Here is a 25,836-nt window from a genome sequence, read left to right as displayed (position 1 = left end):
ACATATTGGTTAATCGCTGGGCAGTTTTTTTAGCAAACGTAAGCAAGCTGTTACCCATTTTGTATAAAGACGGGAGGGTTGTCTAGAAAGTAATTAATTAAATACTTCCAAAATGCGTAGGCGTCACATACATTCAGAATTGCCAACTATGAATTTTATTTCGTTGTTGCTATTGTTTTTTTTCCAGTTTAACAACCGTTAAATCTTATTCTATCAAGTCTCAAAGCGGGTCTGAACGTAGACTTTTCAGAGCCAGACCAGCTCATGTCGGCTTCAGACCAAATCATATTAAAGTGTCACGAATCTTAGTCAATTTATATATGTTTTAATGAATCGATTTTTTCGATAACGGTATTCATAACGTTATTTTAATGTACTTGATATTTCTGCAGTGAACAATGCTAGCCTAGTTGTTAAACAATGTACATACAAATTTCAGCACCTTTTAACGGAGCCAATAAAATATTGTTCAAACATGTGCAATTAAGAATGAACAAGATATGGTGGTCGTTCTGTAATAATTGAGTGTTCTATTTAACGTATAGTATATATGTTTCACGCCTATGTGTTTTATTTGTCCATGGTGCTTCAGGTTTTATTATTTTTTCCGTATTTTGAAGTCGAGACTTTATTCATTTTGCGAAATTATGGACTATCTTTCACGCGTACATAACTTTTGCGGAGCAACAATATTTTAAACGGTATTTTGCCTTATTCAGTAATTATATTTATTTTCATAAGTATATTATTGCAGATCTTCATCAAACCAATATTTTTGTACCGACCCTTTAAATCCCGATAAAATATACATCCATTTATATAACATTTATCTCGTTTCCATCGGCATGTTTCATTCAAATAGGTAATACCTTCAGCACGAAGTGATAACATAAAGACGTTTAAGAGACAAATCCAGTATCGTGGACAATGACCACAGTTTTCAAAACCGCTATCACGGCGAACGGAGGTAATGTTTTTAATTATTTGCATAATTTTAAGTACATGGAATTGTTATTTACTTTAATTATTGTTTGATTAGAAACTGGAGAATTTTGGTCAACACTCATCTTTTCCTCGGTACCATCAGTGACGCAAACCAGCTTTATCCAGGCGTCTTGTTTCTGGGCAAGTTTCTGCAGCTGTCCTCGCGTCTTGCTAATCTGCACAGCATCTGCAAACAAGTCACGGCGCCAGGTATTTCTAGGCCATTCTCTCTTCTTTTTTCCCTCGGAGAACAAGGTGGGTAATATGTTTGTCGTATTGGTTGCAGGCTTGCGAAGGGTATGACCTGCCTATCGCCAACATCTTTGAATGATGTCTTCTTCAACGGGCTGCTGCTTTGTTATTCTTCTTACGTGTTCGTTTGTGATCTTGTCGGGCCAGCGGATCTTAAGAATCTTCTTCGGGTTGCAATTTTTGGTGCAGCTCTGAATTTTCTTCGTGTAGGTGAAGGTAGTTTTACAGGTCGACGCTAATTAGAGTAGTTTTTGCTTCACTGTAATATTGAAGAGCCTGATCTTGGTGTTGATTCCTGTTGCGTTTGCTCCCCATATGTTTTTTATATTCCATGTACAGATTGTGGTCTTTGAGACGATGGCCTTCAGCCTGACGGCTTCCAGTTGACTCTGGCTTTCACCACCCGTCATCATACGAACTCCAGCTGAAGGTTCATCTTCTCTCAGGTCCGACTTGTCTGTAGTTATGGTGTTGTGCGTTTCTGCAGCTAGCGGGTTTTCACAGGGAAGGGTAGCTAGCTCCAAGCACAACCTTCCTTCATTTTCAGTCGGGCTTGAAAACGTTCTTTGCGAAGTTGGAGCATATTGGTGAATACATATTAAATTCCTATATTCCCAAATAACTGTTGCAGCAAATCATAAGTGAACATATACAAATTTCTCATTTCTTTTATATGTGTGGTTTATTTTTAAATCTTATTTAGGTAAAACTATATATAGTAAAAACACACATACTGCAAGCGAGGTTGTGAATTTGTTTAATGTTGAGTTTAGACACACATTTGATATACGTAAATTATAATACACACTTTTTCAATGTAAAAATTTCTTAATCGAGAAGCTATCTACTTTTTTGATAGATCATATTGATGAATACTTTTGGTTTCTTTCATCGTGTCCCTGAAAAGTAAAATTCTGGTTCTCTGAGTTGTATCCAATAATTGAGTAACTACATTGTATTTTAATAACATACTTTCTCTTTATTTTCTATTTAATGTGAATTGGATGTCGTGATGCTTATTTGTATTTCATAAAAAAGATATTTTAGATTAAAGAATTGTATGAATTATATCCAAACTAAAAAAAATACAGCCTCGGCTATGAATATTGCTAAAAACGTTATTTTTTATCGTTTATTCATACACATCAATTGAAATCGGCAAAACAATAAAGCTTTTGTCACGCTTTTTCATCTGTAATAAAAAAACATCATTCACCGTTACAGCGTTTAAGCGATCCCTCCAAATTCGATAGCCTGCGCGTTAAAGTAGTTGCGCGTTAGCTTTTGGGTACATTCTAAATCGGCCGGGTACATGTTAGTATATTTTCCATACCCGGGTTACATTTGAGTATACTTAAGAGTACCCGGGGTTCATTTAAGTAGTTCCCACGCCGACAATGACCAAGCGCGAGCGTCAGTAGCTTGGAGTTGGATTATTGCAGCTATATTAATATGACCAACCTCTAAATCTTATTTTATTAAATATCAACATCAACAAATATTATTTTTCTTAAATAAACTAGTAAGATATTGAAAACTTTGTTGCACAATATTTTATGGAATCAAAGACCTTTACAATACATTAGTCTATAGGTCTTTGATGGAATTAACGGTGTCTTATAAATTGTCAATACTGTAGGAAGAAATAGCCCACCGTAGTGGGTGTGTTGATCATAGTCGGATGCGTTTAGTATTCATCGAAAACTCTCGAAAGCGAGGACACGACAAACATACATACATCCGACAGGCGACTACTTTTTTCGATGATGGCAAAGAAAAATGGTAAAAGATGTTTTAATGCTTAATCTCGTGGCGAAATATAAACATGTGTTATTAATTGTTTTCTAAAATATTGCTTCTCTCATAACTTTTTCGAAATTGCAAATGCTGACGATTGAAATTCGTGACCCGGTTTCTATTTTGTTGACGAAACTTTAAACCCAGTTCCATTTTTTCTCGTAAGTCTAGCGAGTTCGAAGACTCGGTAAAAGATATTACGTAATGTGACTTATCATATTCCATGTTTGAGTTAAGGATTCTAGTTGCATTGTATTGCTTTGTGTTAAAAGAACTATCCACATTGTCTTTTCTGTGAACAGTGAAGACAATGTCCTACTGTTATGCAACACCTATGTCTGCAGACATGATCTGTAAACTGTTTATAGATTGACCAACTGTTTGCAACACATATAGGCATTGTGGGTGTGTGTTTACGTGTGAAAATTGCACACCTTTGTCTGTTAGTTCTATAGAATGTCCAACTGTTATGCAACACCTATGTTTGACTGTTTTCAGCTTTTTTTGTCACCATTTGTTGAAACAGTGCGGCCCCTTGGATTGATAAAATCGCATTAATGTAACTAAATTAGGGCAGGTGTCTTTTTGCTGGCAAATACATGGACCATAAAATTGAGACTCACAATACATGTGATTTTGACATTAGATTTTCCATCAATTTACTCAAAAAGCTTGATAGGGAGAGACGCTAAGTTATGTGAAAATGAAAGCATTGTTTTTTACTTACTTTAAATGAGAATTTTGTAAAGTTAGTTTCCATTAATTTGAAAATGTAAATATATTTGTACTTTTTCAGAATTGCAATGGGAATCTGCAGTACTAAATATTCAAGGATATTTTCTTAAAATGTATTTGCTGGTTAGAATGACTTATTGTTACAGCTAACATATAACTGGCGCTCGATTGGTCATTGTCGGCTCGGGTACTACTTACATGTACCCCGGGTACTCTTAAGTATACTTACATGTACCCCGGGTACGGTAAATATACTAAAACGGACCCAGGAATTTTAGCGCTAAATATGTTGTGTCGGCTTTTTTAAAACTTAATTATGTTTGCATGTATGCCAATTTTCTGTTAAATCGAAACTCATACTCAAAAAGCATGTTGATGCAGTTTTTTAAAGAAAAGTTTGTTAAGATAAACAATTTCGTTTAACGGTAATCCGTAGCGTGTTTTACGACATTTTGGACGGGAATACAACTCGGGTACAGTCTAATATTGACTGGGTACGTTAAAGTATATACCCGGGGTACATGTAAGTATACTTAAGAGTACCCGGGATACATGTAAGTAGTACCCGAGCCGACAATGACCAATCGAGCATAACTGACTCATATAAATTATAATTATTTGGAAACAAATCGTGTGTGTTTTGTAATCATGTTGAGAAAGAGGTGGAGCACTTTTGATTGAGAAAATTTGTGAGTAAAATTGGGAAACTATTATTGGATTTTTATTTAGCCAACAAATACTTTAATATGTAGAATACAAATGTTCTATGTAGATTGAAAAAGAGTACAAAATTGACCCCTCGAAACCCTGCTGAACAATTTTCTAATCAACTGACAGCTAACTAATAAGAATACTGCAATCAGTGACCAAATGCTCTAAAAGCCAGTTAACACTGCATTAGTCTACTGTAACCCTTTACCACTCAGAAGCAAAGTGAAAATGGCTATATGAAAACAGCATAAAACCCATACATGCCATATGTCCCGGATTGTCCGGGAATGTCCTGGAAATGAAGAACGTGTCACGCAGTCCCGGAAATCTGTCAAATGTCACGGATTATACAAAATCAACACATACATGTACCCTATCTTAGGCTTAACTGCATCTCGAATCTGTGTTCCCACTAATCCGCAGCGTCTCCATGACAATGCCTACCTGAATAGGTGACTACACTACGTGTCAAAATTGATCAATTAACAGGGGTCCTGTTATCATATTGATTGTCTCACGTTCACAATCAAACTGAAAAGGCGGCATTGTTTAATTTGGTTGTTAATTGGTTTTATTATACTACGTTATAATTTCCCTCTGCGTAAGGGCAAAGGAGTTGTTAACACATCTGAAGATTCGTGCTGTTGTGAATTAGTCATACGTGAATAACCCTGTGTCAATATTAATCTATAGTGTCAGTGGCTTTGTTATAACAAGCACACTAATCGGTCCGTATTGTGTACTCCTCCACGATAAAATCGTGGACAGTTAATTCAGAGACTTTTGATGAAAACAGCGATGTTGTCCTCATGGAAATTGTGCATTTCATGCAGGGTTGTCATTATGATTGGAAACAAAGGATTATTTTGGAATAGTAACCGATTCGGCCGGGGGTCAAGGGGGCCCCCTTGTAGGTCCAGGGAAAGGCCCTGGTAGGGGGATCGAAAACAAATTCTAGACATTTTAGGGACAAAATACTGCTATTCTCAGAGCATAAAAAGTTAAAATGAGGTCTAAAAACAATAAAAAAAAATAAGATTTTCACATTTTTAGTATATTGTACAATGTAAAAACATATTATATTGATAGATCTTTGCATGTTCCAATTCTATCCATTACCCGATAATTCAGTATTATTACGATTTCTTTTTTTCAAAACCAAATTACGGCCAATATTGACGATGAATGTCGTCCGCCATTTAACGCACGTGCATATACAAGCTGAATTGAGGGATTGGGGAATTCCCATTGAACAGGCGTGAATGGCGTGACGCGATTTGAGAGCATTGAGAACCGTTTATATTTAGTAATTAGGACAAATCAACGACTCAATCTAAACTGTAACATGTACCTCCTTTCAGAAAAGTTTGCGAAAGTAAAAGTGAATTTCTGAGAATAAAAACGCGTCTTTCTTAAATTTTACCGAGTTCTTTTCATTCCGGTTCGTAATATAACTTGTCGGGTCATTCGTGCATGTAGACCTATATGTATGCATAGTTTGGCAATCACAAAACACGTTATTTACCTACTTATTACATTATGTGTTATGACCATTTGTATAACAAAATGCATTATTTAATTGAAGTATTTTCAAATGCGTATAATTAAATGTGTAATCCGAAATCATTTTCAGATTTCATTATTCACTGAAAATTATGAAAATTCTAGCAACAGAGACACATTTCCCGTGTTTTCATGTACAGATGAAAATAATGCCAAAATTAGACTTCATGTATAACATCACGTCATTCTTCCTTGGGGAAAGTGTGGACTTTAATATTTAGATGCTGAATAACAACTTCATAGCGCAGAGGTCGCTAATATCTTTTATTTTGGTAGAAAATCGAAGAGCATTTTTTAATATGTGGAAACCTTTTCTCTAACTAAAAAATCTAGTTAATTACGCTCTACAGTGCTACATTCGTTGAGATACGGTCAGTTATAATCTGTGAAATGTACAGCTATTTGATACAGTTTCACGTGGGGTCGGCGTGTATTCGGGTGCCTGGGGCTGATTGGTTGACGTGCTTACTAAGAAGAATTTGATTGACAGCTGGAAAAATCAATATTGCTCACTCGCTGGGAAATTCATTGAAAACAGTAGCTCTTAGGCGGTGTTAATGGACTGACTGAATGACCGGGCGTCGCTCTACTATACTACGGCTATTCCTCATCATTTTTTGTCGGTTTGCGTGATCAAAACTTCTGATCGCAATTTTAAAGATTTGGGAAAAACCAACCGATTTTCTGGCGATTTTAACAGATGAATTGGATCGGCAATCGGTTAATAATGACAACCCTGTCATGCATAATTCAGTTGTATCAACACATTTATTTGTACTAGTGATATTAAATTAAAAAACAACACACAAACAATGTGTATCTTTATCGTCTTTAAGACACAAGTACAACCAGAATAATGAGTCAGTGTAACTAAATGCAGCAGCATGTGTGGTTAAAATTGCATGAAGTATTTTTGTTTATGATTTAATTGTATAAATGCACATAACTGTTAGAATATGACAGTTGCATTTTTATTTAAATAACATGAGTAATTTGTGGTAATCTTTGAACAATTGAGCAAAAACATTGTAATACTAAAAAAAACAATTAATTTATTACAACAATAAATCAAATAAGAAGCAAACAACAAATTGAAAGTTGTTTCATTAAGATGCTAAATAAGCCTATGATTTTGAAACGTGGGATGGAAGTATTTATTTATTTTCACTATCTCTTAAAACTTTAAGATTAGTCGCCAGGTAGTTTAATTTTTTTTTTTTCCTAATTGGAAAAGTTCTGTCGGTACTTTATAAAGGAAAGCAAGAGATGTGTTTGTCAGAAACACAATGCCCCCTAATGCTCACTTTTGATTTTTTTTTTACCTTTTTACCTTGAAAAATGACATTGACCTTTCACCACTCAAAATGTGCAGCTCCATGAGATACACATGCATGCCAAATATCAAGTTGCTTTCATCAATATTGCAAAAGTTATGACCAAGGTTAAAGTTTTGGGACACATACAATGACAGACAGACACATGCAATGACAGACAGACAGGCCAAAAACAATATACATCCGATCATTGGATCTGGGGGCATAAAAATTGTTGAATATGATAATGTACATACGGAATATTACGCTAGTCAATTGTTCCAAGAGTTTGTATCACTCGAGTGGCTTGTGTGATGATGTATCACACGAGAGGCGGAGCCTCGAGTGTGATGCGAAATAGCACAAGTCACAAATGTGAAACAAACTCTTGGAACAATTGACTAGCGTAATATTCCTTTTATTATATACAACAACTAACGAAAACAGTTAACAATTGTATTTTTTGCTTTAACAAAACTAACAAAACAATGACTAAAACGGTACGCCATAGTTTATTTAAGAAGCGTATGAATACAGTTAATATAAATTAACGTGTAAACATTCGAACCGGGAAAACACAGGTTTCCGACACGCTTACCTTAATGCCATCGTTAATCCAATGTTTATAACAATTTAGTTGACAACTTTAATCTGATGTTTATAACAAAAACGTTGAAACAATATGCACTTCCACTTCTATCTTCCATGTCTTTATCGAAACTTAGTTTAAACCACACCATTTTATTGTATTCCTAGCGAAATATACATTTATGCATGATAAACACACACTCCAAAATACATTTTGAACTGGTTCCATGTTTTTAACAAAAAGTTTACTGTTAAAAAACACCACGTCCGACACGTCCTTAAATTCCGAGTTTAGATAAAACTATTGTGTTTCGTCACAGAGATGACGTCACACTATGTACTATGTAATATATTTCGTAATATAAAATATTTATATTTTCGGTGCACGAAATGTGACGTCATTAAATGGGTCGAAGTAGTCCGGCTAGTATGGTAATACAGAATTGGAAACAGAGAGTAGCGTAATACGGGATTTTTTATTTCAACGATTGATACAACCTGTATTTTGTTAAAAGCATTAAACAGGTATATAATAAAATTTAATATTACATTACAATAGTCCTTAGTATAGTACAATACAACCTGAACAATCAAGTGTAAACAATTTGCGGCAAAAACGTTATTTTACATTATACTCAAAGTCACAATAGAAACAAACTTGGAGTGCCTATATTCTTAAAGGAGTAAAACACAATCACTTGCATAATTTGAAAATGAGTTAAATGTATGATTTAAGAGGGCAAATAATAGGCTGATGTTTATGTCTGCATTTTTTTACAAATACAGGGTTTCAGAAAGTACTGGATTAAGAATTTTTTTTATAATACAAGTTATATATTAATTTCTCATTCAAATTAATATGTAGTGGAATGTAATGGTTATGAACCTTGTCATTCTTTTAATATCAAATTAATATTGTAATTTAAATTATTGTAGACTAATTATGTATTTTTTTGTTAAGCAATATGCAAATATCTTATTTAATTGATGAACAATTAAACCTGCCAACAGATAGCAAAATAGCATGGGAGTTCACATCTGCTTACTGTGTCAAGTCAAACACTTGCTTTAGCCAGATATGCCTTTACTTCCTGAATTACAGTCTCCATTTTTAAAAAATACACACCTTTTACATGTTTCCCCCTGGGTGCAAAAAGGTAATATGTGACATTAAAATTAGAATGCACATGGTACGTTTTTGCACCAATGAAGCAATATATTAGGTGCATGAATACTCTTACATGGGGCACTTAACTGTATTGATTAAGATTGCATCCAAGAAATAGGCATGATCGAGACTTAGAAATGTATTAAGCAATAAGATATACTATCATTTCTTCATAAGGGAATCCAAAGACAACATTACACAAATGTTGTTCTATTTGCATCCGAAGTATCTCTTTAGTTTAAAAGTTGAAGTATTATGATGTTGATTACAATAGCTGTTTGATTATCATTATTTTAAACATTTTAAAATAATCACTATCAGTAATAGTTAACCACTTGGGCTTTTCTGTTGATTTGTATTGAGTGACTTGCGATTTATAATAAGCTTATGTAGAGTTTGCTCCAATTATTGCATGAACCAATAATTCACTTCAGTTCACGGGTAATTATAATCAGTTTTTGGAAAATGGAATGTTAACTGTGTATACATGTGTAAGCCTTTGCAGTTTTATTATTGTACATATTGATTTCAGTCTCCATAAAGCGGCACAATGTTATGACAGTGATTTTTAGGGCTTCATTTTCACATAAATGCGGTCAATGACGTACTCAAAGGTATATAGTTTGCCCCTAAAATGACTTTAAAATTAACCCCTCAATGCAAGTTTTATTATGAAAAAACAACAACAACATGACTAAATTATAGAGACATTTTTTATTGTGTTCCCAGCTATTTTCATCAAACTAATTAAAGTGTTATAAAATTTAACATTGGTCCAAAGTATTTGATTAATATTTTATAAGATATATAAGTATAAAAACATGTAATCATGCTTATTAACAAAAATACAAAACCTAGATCTGTTCAGTAGTTTATGCAAAGACCTATAGATAACACAGATTGGAAACTCTTGTCTTCGTGATAGCGATATGTGATAATATCTAACGGCGGACGCGGGTCATGTGACATCGATTTTGGAGATGCCGGTGTACCTGTAGATTCTTCCCTGTTCCAGCTACTGTCGTCCATTTTGTTTTAAAGCAATCAATTACCGGTATGGGCAAAGTCGGTCGCCGCAAACAGCAATATTAATATTTTTTTGTGTAAATAAAAATAAGTTTTTATTTTCTTTGTTGATAATGCTTCAGGTTTTGGTAGTTAGTATTCTTATGTATTATTAATTTATCGGAATTTGAAAGAGAACAATGGATTTGTTCATTTTCGATAATTTTTGAAAAATTGAAAGGCCCAAACGATTTTTTTCAAAAACTTCTTCATTTCTCATCACAGATTGATTAAGTAAGATGGTTATGCTAGGTGAGATGTTAATCTAGGTATGATTTATAAAAAGTAGACGAAAATAAGGCATTTTAAAGGATTCTGCCTTTGTACAATTTTATACTGTTATTTCATTCAATCATTTTCACACCTGTCGCCAAAGTGGTTTGTTTCTTTTTTTTAAACTTTTCTATTTCTCATCCCAAATCGTTGAAGTATGCTTTTTATGCTAGGAGAGATGTAAATCTAAGTATAAATTACAAAAACGTAGAAGAAAATGTTCAATTTAAAGGATTTGGCCTTATACAAATGTTGGTACAATTTTAAGCTCTTTTCCTCTGTTGTACACGATTGTTGTCAAACGTGTTTTTGTTCTTTTTGATAAACTTTTTCATTTTTCATCCCAAATAGATAAAGTCAGATTTGTATGCTTGGTGATATGTTTATCTAGGTTTGAATTAAACAAACTGGAGGAAAATGTTCATTTTAAAGGATTTTTGCCTTGTACAAAGTTGGTACAATGTTTAGCTCTTATACCCTATTGTACACACCTGTCGTCAAACGTGCTTTGGTTCATTGTGAAAACCTTTGTCATTTTTCATACAAACATAACATCTCCTTCAGTTCGCTAATTGATCCGACAATTAACACGCGCGTGAAATGTTGTTTTTTTTCTTTTCGCGAAATCCTAGTCCATGACACTTAAAGCTTTTATTAATTACCAATAGAAAAAAAACTTGGTTACAAACAAAACTTTAATAACCTATAACTCATGAATAAGATCTAAATAAAAAATAGAGAATTAAAAAATTGGAAAATCCACAGAATCAATATTGAAATAAGACTAACTGAAACCGTTTTTGGATCGAACGATCATAGCATTTATTATACTGTAATGTTGTTTTTATCAGAGACCTAGATTTATGTGCCACAATATATCTATCCGTTTTGAAATAATATTATTTTATAAGGTTTTAAATGTTTGAATGAAAAATGTATACAAGAAAATTTTATCAGCAAAAGTTTAAATAAATTATTCTACGGCATTCTCGCCGCGATTTGGAAATTCTTATAGCGCTATTAATTCACGATTGCGGCATTATAAATTCTTATTTTAGGTTGATAAAATCGAGATTTTGTAAAAGCATAATTACTCATGTTTCTATGAAACTTTATTTTATAAAAATCGGATCATTATTGACCAAGTTACAGCCGCCTTTTTTTGAGCGCCGTAACATTTTCGCATAACTTTGCTCGATAATCGTAGCCGTTGCTACTGGACACGTCGCTATCTTATCGCAATCGTGATACATCGGCTATCTTCGGACTCCTCCGATTGATTTATGGAATAAATCGTCTGCTGATCCAAAGTGTTCTTATCAGTTTTTCGACCACGTGACCCCGCCGCGAGATAGCCCGATAAGGCGCAAAGTTTCCAATCTGTGTATTTTATAGGTCTTTGGTTTATGTGAATAAATTTGAATAAGTAGAAGAAACAGAAAAACAATGTAGGAAAGTATTGTGGAATACTTGCTTTTAAGTAGTGTAGATTTGTATTCACTTCATGTAGTAATAAAAAAATACTTTTGAAAGCCCGTCTGTAGATCTGCCGTGGAATCATATGGAATTCTATGGAAATCGTAAGATGGAATTCCGTGGAGTATTGGCACTAACTTTCCATCCGATTCCATGCAATCAATGGAAAAGTGAAAAAAAACAGAAGGGGGACTTGATATGGGATGGAATTCCATAAAATGCCGTGGAATTCCATAGAATTCCGTGGCATTCCATATAATGCCGTGGAATTCCATAGAATGCCGTGGAATTCCATAGAATGCCGTGGAATTCCATAGAATGCCGTGGAATTTCATGGAACGCCGTGGAATTCCATGCACAGCTGTGGAATTCCATGGAATGCCGTGGAATTCCATAGAATGCCGTGGAATTCCATGAAAAGCTATGGAATTTAATATAAAGCTGGAATAAAATAGAAATAAAAACAGATTATAGATCAAAGGCATTTTATTGATTTTGAAAAACAAATGTGAATGTAACTAAAGGTTTCATCATAGAAGTTAAGCAAGAACAAGATCTGGCATCAATCATTTACCACACACATGCAGTCACAGTACATATTCAAAAATGAGTGGTTTTACATTTTCATAAAGTACCAACTCTCTTAACCACAGGCATGCATGCACACATTCAAAAACACATCCATAAACATGCACGCATATACAGGTGAGAACAGAAAAACTTATAAAAGGCACAATATAAAACATAGAAGTAGAATTTTACATTTATCTTATGACAAATATACTTCCTTTTTCACATATGTTCATAAACACACACAATTACATGCACACACACATCACACACAATTGTTCTAGAGTTTTTTCTCATAAATTTTAACGTTCAACAACTGTTCCTTATTAATTCTAGAACACTTTCAGTAAGATAACAGAAGTTCAGTTCTAGTTGATGTGTTCCAGTAAAATTCTAGAAAAGTTCCGAAGGTTAACTTCAAATATTTACGTCTGAAACCAACTTTCTAGAAAACAAATTCCCATGCAGACAGCCAGTATTCAAGTACTGAGCATAGTTAATAATAATACATAACAAATTAACAACTGTTGTAAATTTGTTATTTATTATACTATGCTCAGTACTGTTGAACACGGACTTAATTCAATTATCCAAGTTTCAAATTCCTAAATTAAAAAAAACAACAAATAAATTAAGACAAAAAACAAACACAAAATACAATTCACAAAATAAATAACTGGTCTTTTTTTTACAAGAAGTAACCAAAATAAAACATGTCACCAGCCACAGACTGCCAGGCTTAACACAGAGGCTAAAAATGTTTGTCCAAGTCTTCCACTGCCATTTTCCTTTTCTTCTGAGAATATTGAACACCAGTCACTGCCTCCGGGTCCTTTTTGGTATGAGGTACATTGTATACTGCTCACATGTGCTCTACAGAATAAAAAATCATAAAAATGTCTAAAGCAAAGAGTTATTTACATTCAAACTATAACAAGAGATTGCAAAGCAATATGGTCCCCTACCTGTTAAACTTCACTATTTTAAGTTTGTTAAATATATTTGTTGCCATAGCAACCAGAATTCTTGCATTATAAACAACATGAAATGACGTGCAAAATGTCCTTATTGTCATCTGTTCATGTTTCAAGTTTCATGAAAAAATACTTAGAACTTTTAAAGTTATCCCAGGATCCAGAAAAGTGAAAATGACTTAGACTAATATATTGAATTCCAAAAAGACAAAATACTTTCAGGTGGTTAACATTAAATAACTTATCTAGCCCACGGCATGACAATATTTACCATGAATTTGTAGCCCTGTAAGTCCTCTAGGTAAATGCGCTTAAAGAGCCGCTTTGCTGTTGGATTATTTCCCTGCCAAACTCTGCAGTATCTTCCATCAACTGGTCAATGGTAATTAAAGCACATAATGAAAATGTATAGGGAACGTAATTCATGAATTGTTTTAAATATTAAGTTGTTAAATGGTCTTTAGAAAGAGAACTAAAAACGAAGTGAATACATCGCAAAGCACTAAGCATAACTTAATTTGTTGGTATGATTAGTACAAATTTATTATTGCTATAATTAGAATGATGTGTAATTCTATTGGTATGAAAATGCTTACTCAGATACCTAAAAACCAATTCCATTGGTTTAATTTTTTATTTACAAGCAAAAACGTTGAATTGATATCCCCCGCCAATATGCTTCTGGACACATAAGTATTATATTTGACACTCAAACAAGCATTTTTTAAAGATACAAAGGGCCATAACCCCGTTTTTAACAGATGGTGTACAATGCCATTTTGCGTGCATTATCCTCTTATCCATATATATACTCGAACCAGGTTTCAATGGAATCCGCCAAAGCACTTCCAGGATATGGCCTTGGACACACAAAAAAGCATTTTTTCAAGGTACAAAGGGCCATAACTCTGTTATTAACTAATGGTGTACAATACCATTAGGCATGCATCATCCTCTTATCCATATACATACTCACACCAAGTTTCAGTGAAATCTGCCAAAGCACTTCCAAGATATGGCTACGGACGGATGGAAAGACGGACAGACGGAAGGATGGAAGGACGGACAGACAACGCCAAAACAATATCCCTCCGCCTATGGCGGGGGATAATAATAAACATTAACACCATTAATGAGCATTGAGTGCTCAACATGCACAGTACAAAACTTCCTTAGCCTCAGTTCTATAACCTTGCATGATAAAATTCCGATACTACATTCAACGTTATTAATTTCTCCACATAGGTCTTATTACTTCCTTTTTCAACCTGCAAACTCCACTAAGTGAAAATTTGGGTGACAGCTGCTTTTAAACTAATATTTGCCATACTAAAACCTCAAATATCACATAAAAAGGTCTACAATAATGTCATAAGAAGATTAAATTTAAAGGAATATTTAGAAATAATAAAAATCACAAACCTTCAGTTGTTGTTCTATTCCTAGACAGCCTGCTCAAACACTGTATGCATCACTCTTTAACAATATTTCATGTCAATTTCCAAATGATATAAATACATAAGTATTTGAAGAAAGTGTTTTTAATGGAAAAACTAATGAACTCTTCTGTTTGTTAAATTTCTTTAACTTTATTTTAACAAGTTAAACCAGTACATTGTCCACCATGTTTAATGTTTCAATCTAACAGGTAAACTTTCTGTATTTGAATTCAGCCAATTAGAAAAGGCTGTTATATCTTATAACCAATAGATTTGCAGCAAACATACCCAACATCTGACTCACAGCACACGCGCTGGTCTTATCAGATAGATTGTTATTTGACAACCTGGACTGGCTGAGTTTGATATTGAGAAAAAACAGTGTATATACCACTTGGACAGGGTTAAGGAATTTAAACTTGTAGAAATTGCTTTCAAAGTAACAACTACTCCTACTTTTGCAGAACTACTACTTTAATTACTACAACATCAACAACACCACCACCAACAACAACAGCAACAATAACAGCAGCAACAACAACAGCAGCAGCAACAGCAACAAAAACAGCAGCAGCAACAACTGCTTCTACTGCAACAACTGCTACTACTGCTACTTCTATTGCTACTACTATTGCTACAGAAACTGTTAATGCTACTACTTCTACTACTACTAGCTACCACCACAACCTCTACTGATATAAAAAACACTACTGCTACTACATCAATTACTACAACAACAACACCTACTACAACAACATTAACTACTACTACTTATACAGCTACTACAACTACTACTACTACTGCTGCTGCTGCTGTCGCTACTATGAAGTCTATTAGGCTATTTGTAAGTGTAAGGTGTTCTATATGTGTTCTTATTCCCCATTAGAACTTTTGTAGAACTTACTGGTTCTTAAAGCATTCTAGATGTGTTCTAGAACTACATTTTAAAACATTTTTAGAAATTTCTTGACCATTTTTTGTCCTTGAAATGTTCTAAAAAGGTTCTTGAAATTATTGGAACAGTTTCAGTCCTAAGCCATTTTCCAAAAATGTTCTGGATTTATTCTAAAAAAACTGTTTTGGAACAATTCCAGAACATATGTTTTAGAACACAAATATGGAACAGTTCCAGAACTGTTCCAATTTCTAGAACAAATTTATAATTATCTTTATTGCATTTTCTTTTAAATACAAAATACATAATGCAAATATATTCATACATGTATTAAACTACAAATACATTTCAGACAACCAGCAAAAATTTATAAGTTATTTTCCATTGATTTCCATCCAAGAAAATGTATAAGTTATTTTCCATAACGATTTCCGTTGAAAAAAATGGCTAAGTCCAACTTTCCATGGTGTTTTCCATACATTCCGTGGAAATGCATGGAATTTTAGTCGAGATTCCGTGGAATTCCATAACAGCTTAAGATGGAAAATTGGCAAGTGGATGGAATTCCATCAAATTCCATGGATTTCCATCGATTTCCGTAGAATTCCATAACATTTTCTATGGAATTCCATAGAAAAGTGCTAATGACTATGGAAGATCTACAGACGGGAGGCCAGGGCTGGTATTCATAAAGCTCCTAAGGCAAAGTGAAAGGCCAGGGCTGGTATTCATAAAGCTCCTAAGGCAAAGTGAAAGGCCAGGGCTGGTATTCATAAAGCTGAAAGGCCAGGGCTGGTATTCATAAAGCTGAAAGGCCAGGGCTGGTATTCATAAAGCTGAAAGGCCAGGGCTGGTATTCATAAAGCTGAAAGGCCAGAGCTGGTATTCATAAAGCTGAAAGGCCAGGGCTGGTATTCATAAAGCTCCTAAGGCAAAGTGACAGGCCAGGGCTGGTATTCATAAAGTTGAAAGGCCAAGGCTGGTATTCATAAAGCTGAAAGGCCAGAGCTGGTATTCATAAAGCTGAAAGGCCAGGGCTGGTATTCAAAAAGCTGAAAGACCAGAGCTGGTATTCATAAAGCTCCTAAGGCAAATCTTGACATGAGCTGGATTTAATTTTCTATTGAAATTCTAATGATTTCAGTTATGTAATGCCAAAATACTGTTCTTCTATGCAAAATTTACGTAAATAAACCAATTAAATGGAAAAAGACACCAAAATGAAAGAGCAAATGACTTAAGTAATTTTTAATTATTTAAGGAATGATCTTAAGTTAACCCTAAGGAGCTTTATGAAAAGGAATTTTTAATGATTTAAGGAATGTTCTTAAGTTGACCCTTAGGAGCTTTATGAATACCACCTCTAAACAGTACATATGCCTAATTATGCCTAATATATGGCAGTGTATTTTTTCATTCAAATTTGGGCCCGGTAGGGGGGACCAATTCCCAAAGGAAAAAAGTATATATTTTTCCAGAATGGGAACTTAAAATTCCCAATTGAAGCTTTCCAAAAAAAAAATATTTTTTTTAATAAGTCTAAACATGTCAATTTTCTCCAAATCCAGCTGTATAAGTTTAACCTTAGTAAAATAACATATTGAAAACTCTTCTATTATCAATTTTAAAGTGTTTGTAAGCATAAAATAAACAACATTAATTTACTAATTTTAGGCAAAAGTAAGCGATTTTTCCCAATCCAAAGGGACCCATTTCCAAAATGGTGAGAAAAAAAACACACTGTATGGTGTAGCTTTTGCACATACTCCATTGTTATGTGAATATATTAAGTAACTTTTTGTTATCAATGTTTACCAACTTTCCTTCATTGTGGATTTTCATACAGATTACAGAGTATCTGTATTCCTGTCTTTCACCACAGAATGGGTTCCTATTAAAGTATTATTGAAAATATTATTGAAAATCGTTTAATCATTATATCTGACAATATTTGATGTTCATATTTGAAGTTTGCTTATATTTCTGTTGATAATTGCAAGTATGCTTATGACATGTTGTATTTAGAGATGATAGTAGCTAAGGTTGAGGTTAAACAATTTCTAATTACTTGACCTTTGCAGTGCTCCAGCTAGGCCTAAATGGAAGGGCGCTCTGCCCTTCCAAAGCCCTACCTTGCCCCTCCAAGGCCCCACCCTGCCCTTTTATGTAAAAATGTATTAATTATAATTTATGAATCTCTTATTACACTGTAATTATTTGGTCCTCACTGTAGACATTTTATTTGCACGGTTTAATAATACTGGAAATAATATATTCTAACAATTATTATAACGTAAAAATTAATATGCAACAGTGAGCATTCCAGATACAACCGTGCTCTCGAAAGTGCCGTTTTGATAAAATACTGCGCATCCAAAGTGCCCTTTTTACAAAATAGCCCCTCCCTGCCCTTTTTATATCCTAGCTAGAGTGTGCACTGCTTTGGTAGTTTATCTGAAACTGTGATTCTTGACAAGTCAGCAAAACATTGTGTATATCAGCATATTAAGTATGGAGAAATATTTATTGTCTTTAAAGACAAAAATTGAACGTTAGAAGTTCTGATCATAACTATTTTCTTAGGCACCCCCAATACAGGATACCTACAAGTAAAAATATTTCAGCTGTTAGATTCACAGTTTTAGTAGGATTCCACACTTTTTTATCCAAAATCATTCCACAAGTGGTACTGCTAATGTTTTCTCTATCTGCAAAATGTAGACTACAAGTTTGGACAGCTAATTACAGTGATTCAGTTCTTTGTCAATTTACAATTTACATTATTTGAATCATGAACATTAATAGTTTGGTCATGCATGTCCAAATTTCCAGTTATTATGCACTTTAAATGTAGATTTTAATATATCTGAGCTAGATGTAACAAACATTTTTAGAAAAATGTTCATATTTATTCACACCAAGTCAAATTTGATCAGTCAATACAGTGATGAATGTAATCTATTCTTGCACCTTCCTAGTTCATTTTAATGCTCCACTGGTTTTGTATAAAATGACAGAATGATGTTGGGTGTGGTTCACGTATAAAGAGTTAAATCATTTACAAACACAATTGTAAATGATATTTCAGCAAACAACACTATAAATCTGAATTGGTCTGTTAAATATTTATTCTGATGCAGTATAATTTAGAATAAGTGTTGAATAAAAAAGAAAGCACTTTCTAAAGATCTTTTGGTTCAAAAGAAAGTTGTGAAACCTGTACAGTTGTGAGTGAAGAGACTTGATACATGTAATTGAATTGAATAGTTAATTGGGTGGTATTCATAATGTTGAACTAATTACTACATGTAATGGCCATGACACAAAGCACATTGAGATACAGTATCGTAAACACATATGTTGCAAAACAATACAAAACACTGGCATATTTATTATTGACATTCTAAATATATACGCTCTTGAAGGATCAGAATTGAATTGAGCCTCGTTCTGGGAATGCATGTACTTCAAGTGAAGTCTCAGATTATCCTGTGCAGTCGGCATAGGCCAATCATGGATAAGATTATCCTGTGCAGTCAGCATAGGCCAATCAGGGATGACCTTTTCTGCTTTAATGGAGTTTGTTTTTTTGTTTAAAAAATTTTTGTAGCGAAAATCCATTTTAGGTGGAAAGTGTTATCCCTTAAATTATCCCGTGTGGACTGCACATGCATTAAGGTCTGCAGTGTTTTTTTTTCACCATTTTGGGAATCGGCCGGGTCCCTTAAATTGGATTGGGAAAAATTGCGGCATTTTGACCAAAATTGGAAAATCAGTGTTTTTGTTTTTTGCTAACTAATGCTTCAAAAATGAGAATTGAAGTGTTTAAAAAAATAATTTTAATAAAGTGTAACTTGTAGAGCTGCATGGGAGATTAAAAGAATGTTGCTCTAAAATTATTTTTTTTCTTTAAACCTCCAATTGGGAATTTTTAGGTTCCTTTTGGGAAAAATAACAATCCCTTTCAAGCAGCGAGTTCATAGTGGCTTGGCTGGCTACCAAAAAGTGTACAATGTAGCGGACCACTTGATAACTCAAGCTTAGGTCATGGTCAACACTATCAGGCCTTCAAATTGGAACTTTTAAATATAAAAATAACATTGCTTGGTATCATCATCCTAAATTGTGCACGTGGAACATCTTTTAGTAAGAAAATATGATGAAATTTTAATGACATTCAAATTTGTGAACTGATTTTAATTTTAATTTAAACAAAAGTTGTTTTCTAATTTGTGTACCTCATAAGATTTGCAATTTAAGTGTTCGAAAATGATCTTATATTAATTATGTATGTTTTTAGTTGTTTCATATTATGGAACTTTGACTAAGCATAAATATATTAAATTATGCTGACCAGTTTTACTCAGCTCATTAAAGCTTAAAACAAAAATTGTATTGTTTTATTATATTTTTTAACGTGAAATTGAGCACCACATTAGTCATGTTTTCAATCAATAGCAATAGATACATATCACTTACAAATTATTATTAACACTAGATTTTATTTATTTTCCAATTATTGCAAAAGAAGGTGTTCAGACATTATCACATCATGATCATTATCACTGTCCAGACCTTATAAAAATGGACTACTTTAGCATACTATTAGACTTTTTGTTGTAAGTTTGACTAAATCAACATCTATTCTTTTTAGCTCACCTGAGCACAATGTGCTCATGGTGAGTTTTTAACCAGGTTTTCAGAAGGAAAAAACTGGTTATTAGATTGGCGAATGCGGGCGGGCTGGCTGGCTGGCTGGCTGGCGGGCTGGCTGGCGGGCTGGCGGAATAAGCTTGTCCGGGCCATAACTATGTCGTTCATTATCAGATTTTAAAATCATTTGGCACATTTGTTCACCCTCATTGGACGGTGTGTCGCGCGAAATAATTACGTCGATATCTCCAAGGTCAAGGTCACACTTTGAGTTCAAAGGTCAAAAATGGCCATAAATGAGCTTGTCCGAGCCATAACTGTGTCGTTCATCGTCCGATTTTAAAATCATTTGGCACATTTGTTCACCATCATTGGACGGTGTGTCGCGCGAAATAATTACGTCGATATCTCCAAGGTCAAGGTCACACTTTGAGTTCAAAGGTCAAAAATGGCCATAAATGAGCTTGTCCTGGCCATAACTATGTCATTCATTGTGAGATTTTAAAATCATTTGGCAAATTTGTTCACCATCATGGGACGGTGTGTCCCACGAAAGAATCACGTCAATATCTCCAATGTCAAGGTCGCCACGACTAAAAATAGATTTAAAAAAAAAAAAAAAATTACAAAGGGGGTTAATTTTTTTTGGTCATTTCAAAAGTTCAGTTTGAGTTTTCTCCCTTTATCAGATTTTTTTTTCACAATGAAAACCTGGTTTTTTGACAATTTTGTCCCTTGTTGTGATTGATTTTGTCTGTCGTGCGTTGTCCGTCGTCCGTTGTGCGGCGTCAACATTTTTCTTGTTAACACTATAGACAGGGTTCGCCAAAACTTGAAAAATCTGTCAGTCATTCGGACTGACAGACTTGAAATTTTTTGTCAGTCCGAATCAGTTTCTGTCAGTCCCACTGTCCGACTAAACTATAACAGCAAAACACAACAAAAGAGAGTACCTTTTTGATGTTTATTGGTTTTGATCACATTAAAATACAATAAAAACATGTCCAAAGTCGATATAACTAAACAATTATTATATTAATAATAAACCACGTATAAACCAAAGGTATTCTTTTTAGACTTCTTTTTGTCAAACTGTTTTATAGCCTGCACAGCTCTACAAATCCGTGTTCTTGAAAAGTTAGGGTGACATCCAATCAAGTTTGACTTAATTGCACACACCCATTCACACTACTTTGGATGACTTCAATTTCTGTTTATTAGCCGATTTCACAAGTTCTTAAACAACACCTATTGTTAAAATATTTTCTCTTAGCTGAGATGGTTGATTTCCAGGTTCAATTAAATGAATGTCTTTCACACCTATTTCTTGATAGAAAGGCCCATGATAATTACCACCATTTATTCTTGTTGTCTGAAATAACACAAAACATATTGCTACAAACTATCAACAACAAATCAAAACATAAATATCCCTATGTCCGAATTTTAAAATATCCGAAATATAGTACATCGGGTGAAAAATCTAATTTTGATTTCAGAAATTGTTGGTGTGTAAATTAAAATATATCCTTCCCAGAACAATATAATAATGAAATTATTTAACAGAAATGCTCACAAATGCCTGTTGAACAAGTTTTCATGCGTTTTTTGTTGTGGAGGAATTGAATGGAACAAATAAAATGGCGGACGCACTCGGTTGCTTTTTTTAACAAAGACCGTTGATTTTGAACTCGTATGTGATAGTAAATTCTAATCCAACTTTAAACATCAAAATAAAGGTAAGAAAAAAAGGATTTTGACACAAGTTGAACAATAAGCATTTACCTTCTATTAATCCAATAACATATTATACACTTTGAGTGATCTTTTTGAAACCATTTTTCATCCGATTGTGTCGGTCAGTCGGACCGATTATCTTAAATCACTTGTCGGTCCTTAGAAAAATTTGCCGGTCAGGACCGGCGGACCGACGGTTTTGGCGAACCCTGTATAGAGGCCACATTTATTGTCCAATTTTCATGAAACTTGGTCAGAAGATTCATCCCAATAATATCTTGAACGAGTTCAAAAATTATGCCGGTTTGTTGAAAAACATGGCCGCCAGGGTGCGGGGCATTTTTACTCATGGCTAAAGTAAAACCTTGTTAACACTCTAGAGGCCACATTTGTTTTCCGATCTTCATGAAACTTGGTCAGAAGCTTTGTCCCAATGATATCTTGGATGAGTTCTAAAATGGTTTTGGTTGCTTTAAAAACACGGCCACCAGGGGGCGGGGCATTTTTTCTTATATGGCTATATATGGCTTTTGTAAAACCTTGTTTACACTATAGAGGCCACATTTATTGTCCAATCTTCATGAATCTCGGTCAGAAGATTCATCCCAATAATATCTTGGACAAGTTAAAAAAATATGCAGGTTTGTTGAAAAACATGGCCGCCAGGGGGCGGGGCATTTTTCCTTATATGGCTATAGTAAAACCTTGTTAACACTCCAGAGGCCACATTTATTTTCCAATCTTCATGAAACTTGGTCAGAAGCTTTGTCCCAATGATATCTTTGATGAGTTCTAAAATGGTTTTGGTTGCTTTAAAAACATGGCCACCAGGGGGCTGTGCATTTTTCCTTATGTGGCTATATATGGCTATATATGGCTTTAGTAAAACCTTGTTAACAATCTAGAGGCCACATTTATTGTCCAATCTGCATGAAATTTGATCAGAAGATGGTCTCAATGATATCTTGTATGAGTTCGAAAATGGTAACGCTTGCTTGAAATACATGGCTGCCAAGGGGCGGGGCATTTTTCCTTATATGGCTTTAGTAAAATCTTGTTAACACTCTAGTGGCCACATTTACTGTCCGATCTTCATGAAACTTTGTCAGAAGATTCATTCTACTAATATCTTAGAAGAGGTAAAAAATAATGCCGGTTGGTTGAAAAACATGGCTGCCAGGGGCCGGGGCTTTTTTCCTTATTTGGCTATAGTAAAACCTTGTTAACACTCTAGAGGCCACATTTATTTTCCGATCTTCATGAAACTTGGTCAGAAGATTTGTCCCAATAATATCTTGTAATCTCAGCTGAGTGACTTTGGGCCTTTCAGGCCCTCTTGTTTTGAAATGTTGACAACATAGCCTAATGGCTGAAACTAACTGACACCATTTCAACATCAATTTATTTTTTTAATTATCAAACATTTTTTAAACAAAAACTCTTGAACATTCATTATAACTTATCTTATCGGAAACAATGGATAATGAATATTTATAGTTATTAGGTTTTCCATGGTATTGTATAGCAAACAAAAGTCACCAGTTGACCCAATCTATCGGATCATAAAAAGGAGTCACAGGAAAAAACAACTACACATGATTTATAACAAGTTGTATTTAGCCTTTAGAAACAGCTACATGTATATTGATTGATACCATGCTCTTTCATCAATTATGGAATGTACCAAAGCCCATTTTTTACAAGGAAAATTTATGACACATTCAGTGTGGATTTAAATTTTTCACTTTGTTTACTTATTCAGGCTTCCCTTTTTCATTGACCGGTCTTGCTACTTTGCTTATAATTTGAGTCATCCAACTAGTAAAAAATTACATTCTGACTTTGGGCTTATAAATTTATTAACCCATTTATGCCTAGTGGACTCTCCCATCCATCTAAACTAGATCAATTTATTTCCAAAATTAGGGATGTCTAGTATATTTATTTCTATATTAAGAATATTTCTTACAGAAATTTCTTTAAGCAAACAGCGCAGACCCTGATGAGACCCCGCATCATGCGGCGTCTCATCTGGGTCTACGCTGTTTGCCAAGGGCTTATTTCTAGACGTTAGGCATAAATGGGTTAAAAGGTTGTTACATGTACTAGAGGATTTTTTTTTGACAAGGAGTTTTAAAGAAATTCTGGAATCAGAATCGCACATGCTTCAGAATTCCGGCTTTATTATTTGTGGTAAGCGAGGCATTTCAAACATATGTTAACCACATTGTACATGTACAATGACAAATTACAAACATGTGGAGTTAATAGAAAACTTTTCTTCCCAATGAAGTGAAAGCCAAAGCAATCATCAAGTTGAACATTTTCGATTTATTATGACTTATTTCCTGCGGTAAGAAAGTCGATTTCTAATAAAAAAACATGCAATATATATGCACACATACATGTACTGAAGTTTGTCATGTTGAACAATGGCTGTGTGGTGTAATCAGTGTCTGGGAATTATTAAAAGGTCACCGTCAGTGACTCGAAATGTTCTTCGACACATCAGAATTTAATTTGTTACACTTGGCACACTGTCTGTTGTAACCCAAGAAAAAATAACACCATTTTAAATGAAGCCAAAATATGCTTGGACTATCAGGCAGACAGTTTTTTACAGCAATTTTTATTACATCTTGGAGACAGAAGGGAAACTTTAATAGCGTGTGAAAATGTTTGTGGCAGATTTATATACTGGCACCGTATGTGGGTTGTCACAAGTTTGAAATACCAACACTGGTTTTTAAGTTGTAAAAACCTTTTGATGTAGAAATTTTTAGTTAAAAAATTACCAATTTATATATTTTTATGTCCCCCACCACTATAGTGGGGGACATATTGTTTTTGCCCTGTCTGTGGGTTTGTTTGTTTGTTTGCACGAACTTTATATTCGCAATGACTTTTGCAATATTCAAGATAGCAACTTGATATTTGGCATGCATGTGTATCTCATGGAGCTGCACATTTTGAGTGGTGAAAGGTCAAGGTCATCATTCAAGGTCAAAGGTCAAATATATAGCTTCAAAGCTGTGCAAAAGGGGACATAGTGTTTCTGACAAACACATATTGTTCTGTTTTGATATAATATCACATACATGTAGATGCCTGCATGATACCCTGCAGATGTGACATTTGTTCAAATTAAAATCACTTGCTGAAAATGCTATTGAAACCCCTGCCAATACAACTATTGGGGATCTAAATCCAGATAATGTTTAAAAGAGAAGACAAGGTTGATGGAAGTTATATTTTGATAGTATTGCCTTTAAGGCCTTCTCAGCCGGCTGGCAGGCTACTAGTTGATGCCCCCCCCCCCAAAAAAAAAAATAAAATGCAAAAACAAATTGCATCAATCATGCCAAATGGACCAAATGGTCCAACCAAAGTACGAACATAAAAAAGGCACCAAAATCAATAAACTTACAATGATTCAATTATAATCAAATAGATCATTTGGATTTCTGCGATTTGTTTTGTATCCACTGGAGTTTAGGGAGTACTCTTATGTAAAGTTATGTTTGTACCAAGCAGCACAGACTTTTTAATAGACGTGGCGTCTCATCAGGATCCAAACTGTTTGCTATTCTGATAGTATTCTTTGAAAAAAAAAAAGAAAATGCTAATTTAAGAAATTCAGCAG

General features: G+C 34.1%; 1 protein-coding gene and 1 long non-coding RNA gene across 9 annotated transcripts in view; one reads left to right on the top strand and one right to left on the bottom strand.

Moving 5' to 3' along the window:
* The first annotated feature begins 912 nt into the window (after positions 1-912).
* The window catches only part of LOC127847448 (spermatogenesis-associated serine-rich protein 2-like), an 80,424-nt gene continuing 55,500 nt past the window's right edge, over positions 913-25,836 (top strand). For 6 of the 8 annotated variants that reach the window (XR_008033973.1, XR_008033971.1, XR_008033972.1 and 3 more), the window contains exon 1: positions 913-967. Coding sequence is in view for 2 of the 8 variants with exons in the window: in XM_052379361.1 (XP_052235321.1) it covers positions 928-967 (40 nt within the window). In the remaining 6 variants the exon portion in view is untranslated. Of the gene's footprint in view, positions 968-2,940; positions 3,019-19,902; positions 19,950-25,836 lie in introns of those variants that run through there. The other 2 variants (XM_052379362.1, XM_052379368.1) reach the window with 2 other exon arrangements.
* On the bottom strand, positions 12,394-15,888 carry LOC127847467 (uncharacterized). Its single transcript, XR_008033975.1, has 3 exons — positions 14,892-15,888; positions 13,741-13,841; positions 12,394-13,368 (listed from the first exon to the last, which is right to left on the bottom strand). It is a non-coding gene; the product is annotated as an uncharacterized LOC127847467 (long non-coding RNA).

This window comes from Dreissena polymorpha, chromosome 10 (assembly GCF_020536995.1).
Source record: "Dreissena polymorpha isolate Duluth1 chromosome 10, UMN_Dpol_1.0, whole genome shotgun sequence".
NCBI lineage: Eukaryota > Metazoa > Mollusca > Bivalvia > Myida > Dreissenidae > Dreissena > Dreissena polymorpha.
The sequence above is the reverse complement of the archived record's forward strand: the minus strand, read 5'-3'. Positions and strand labels throughout refer to the sequence as shown.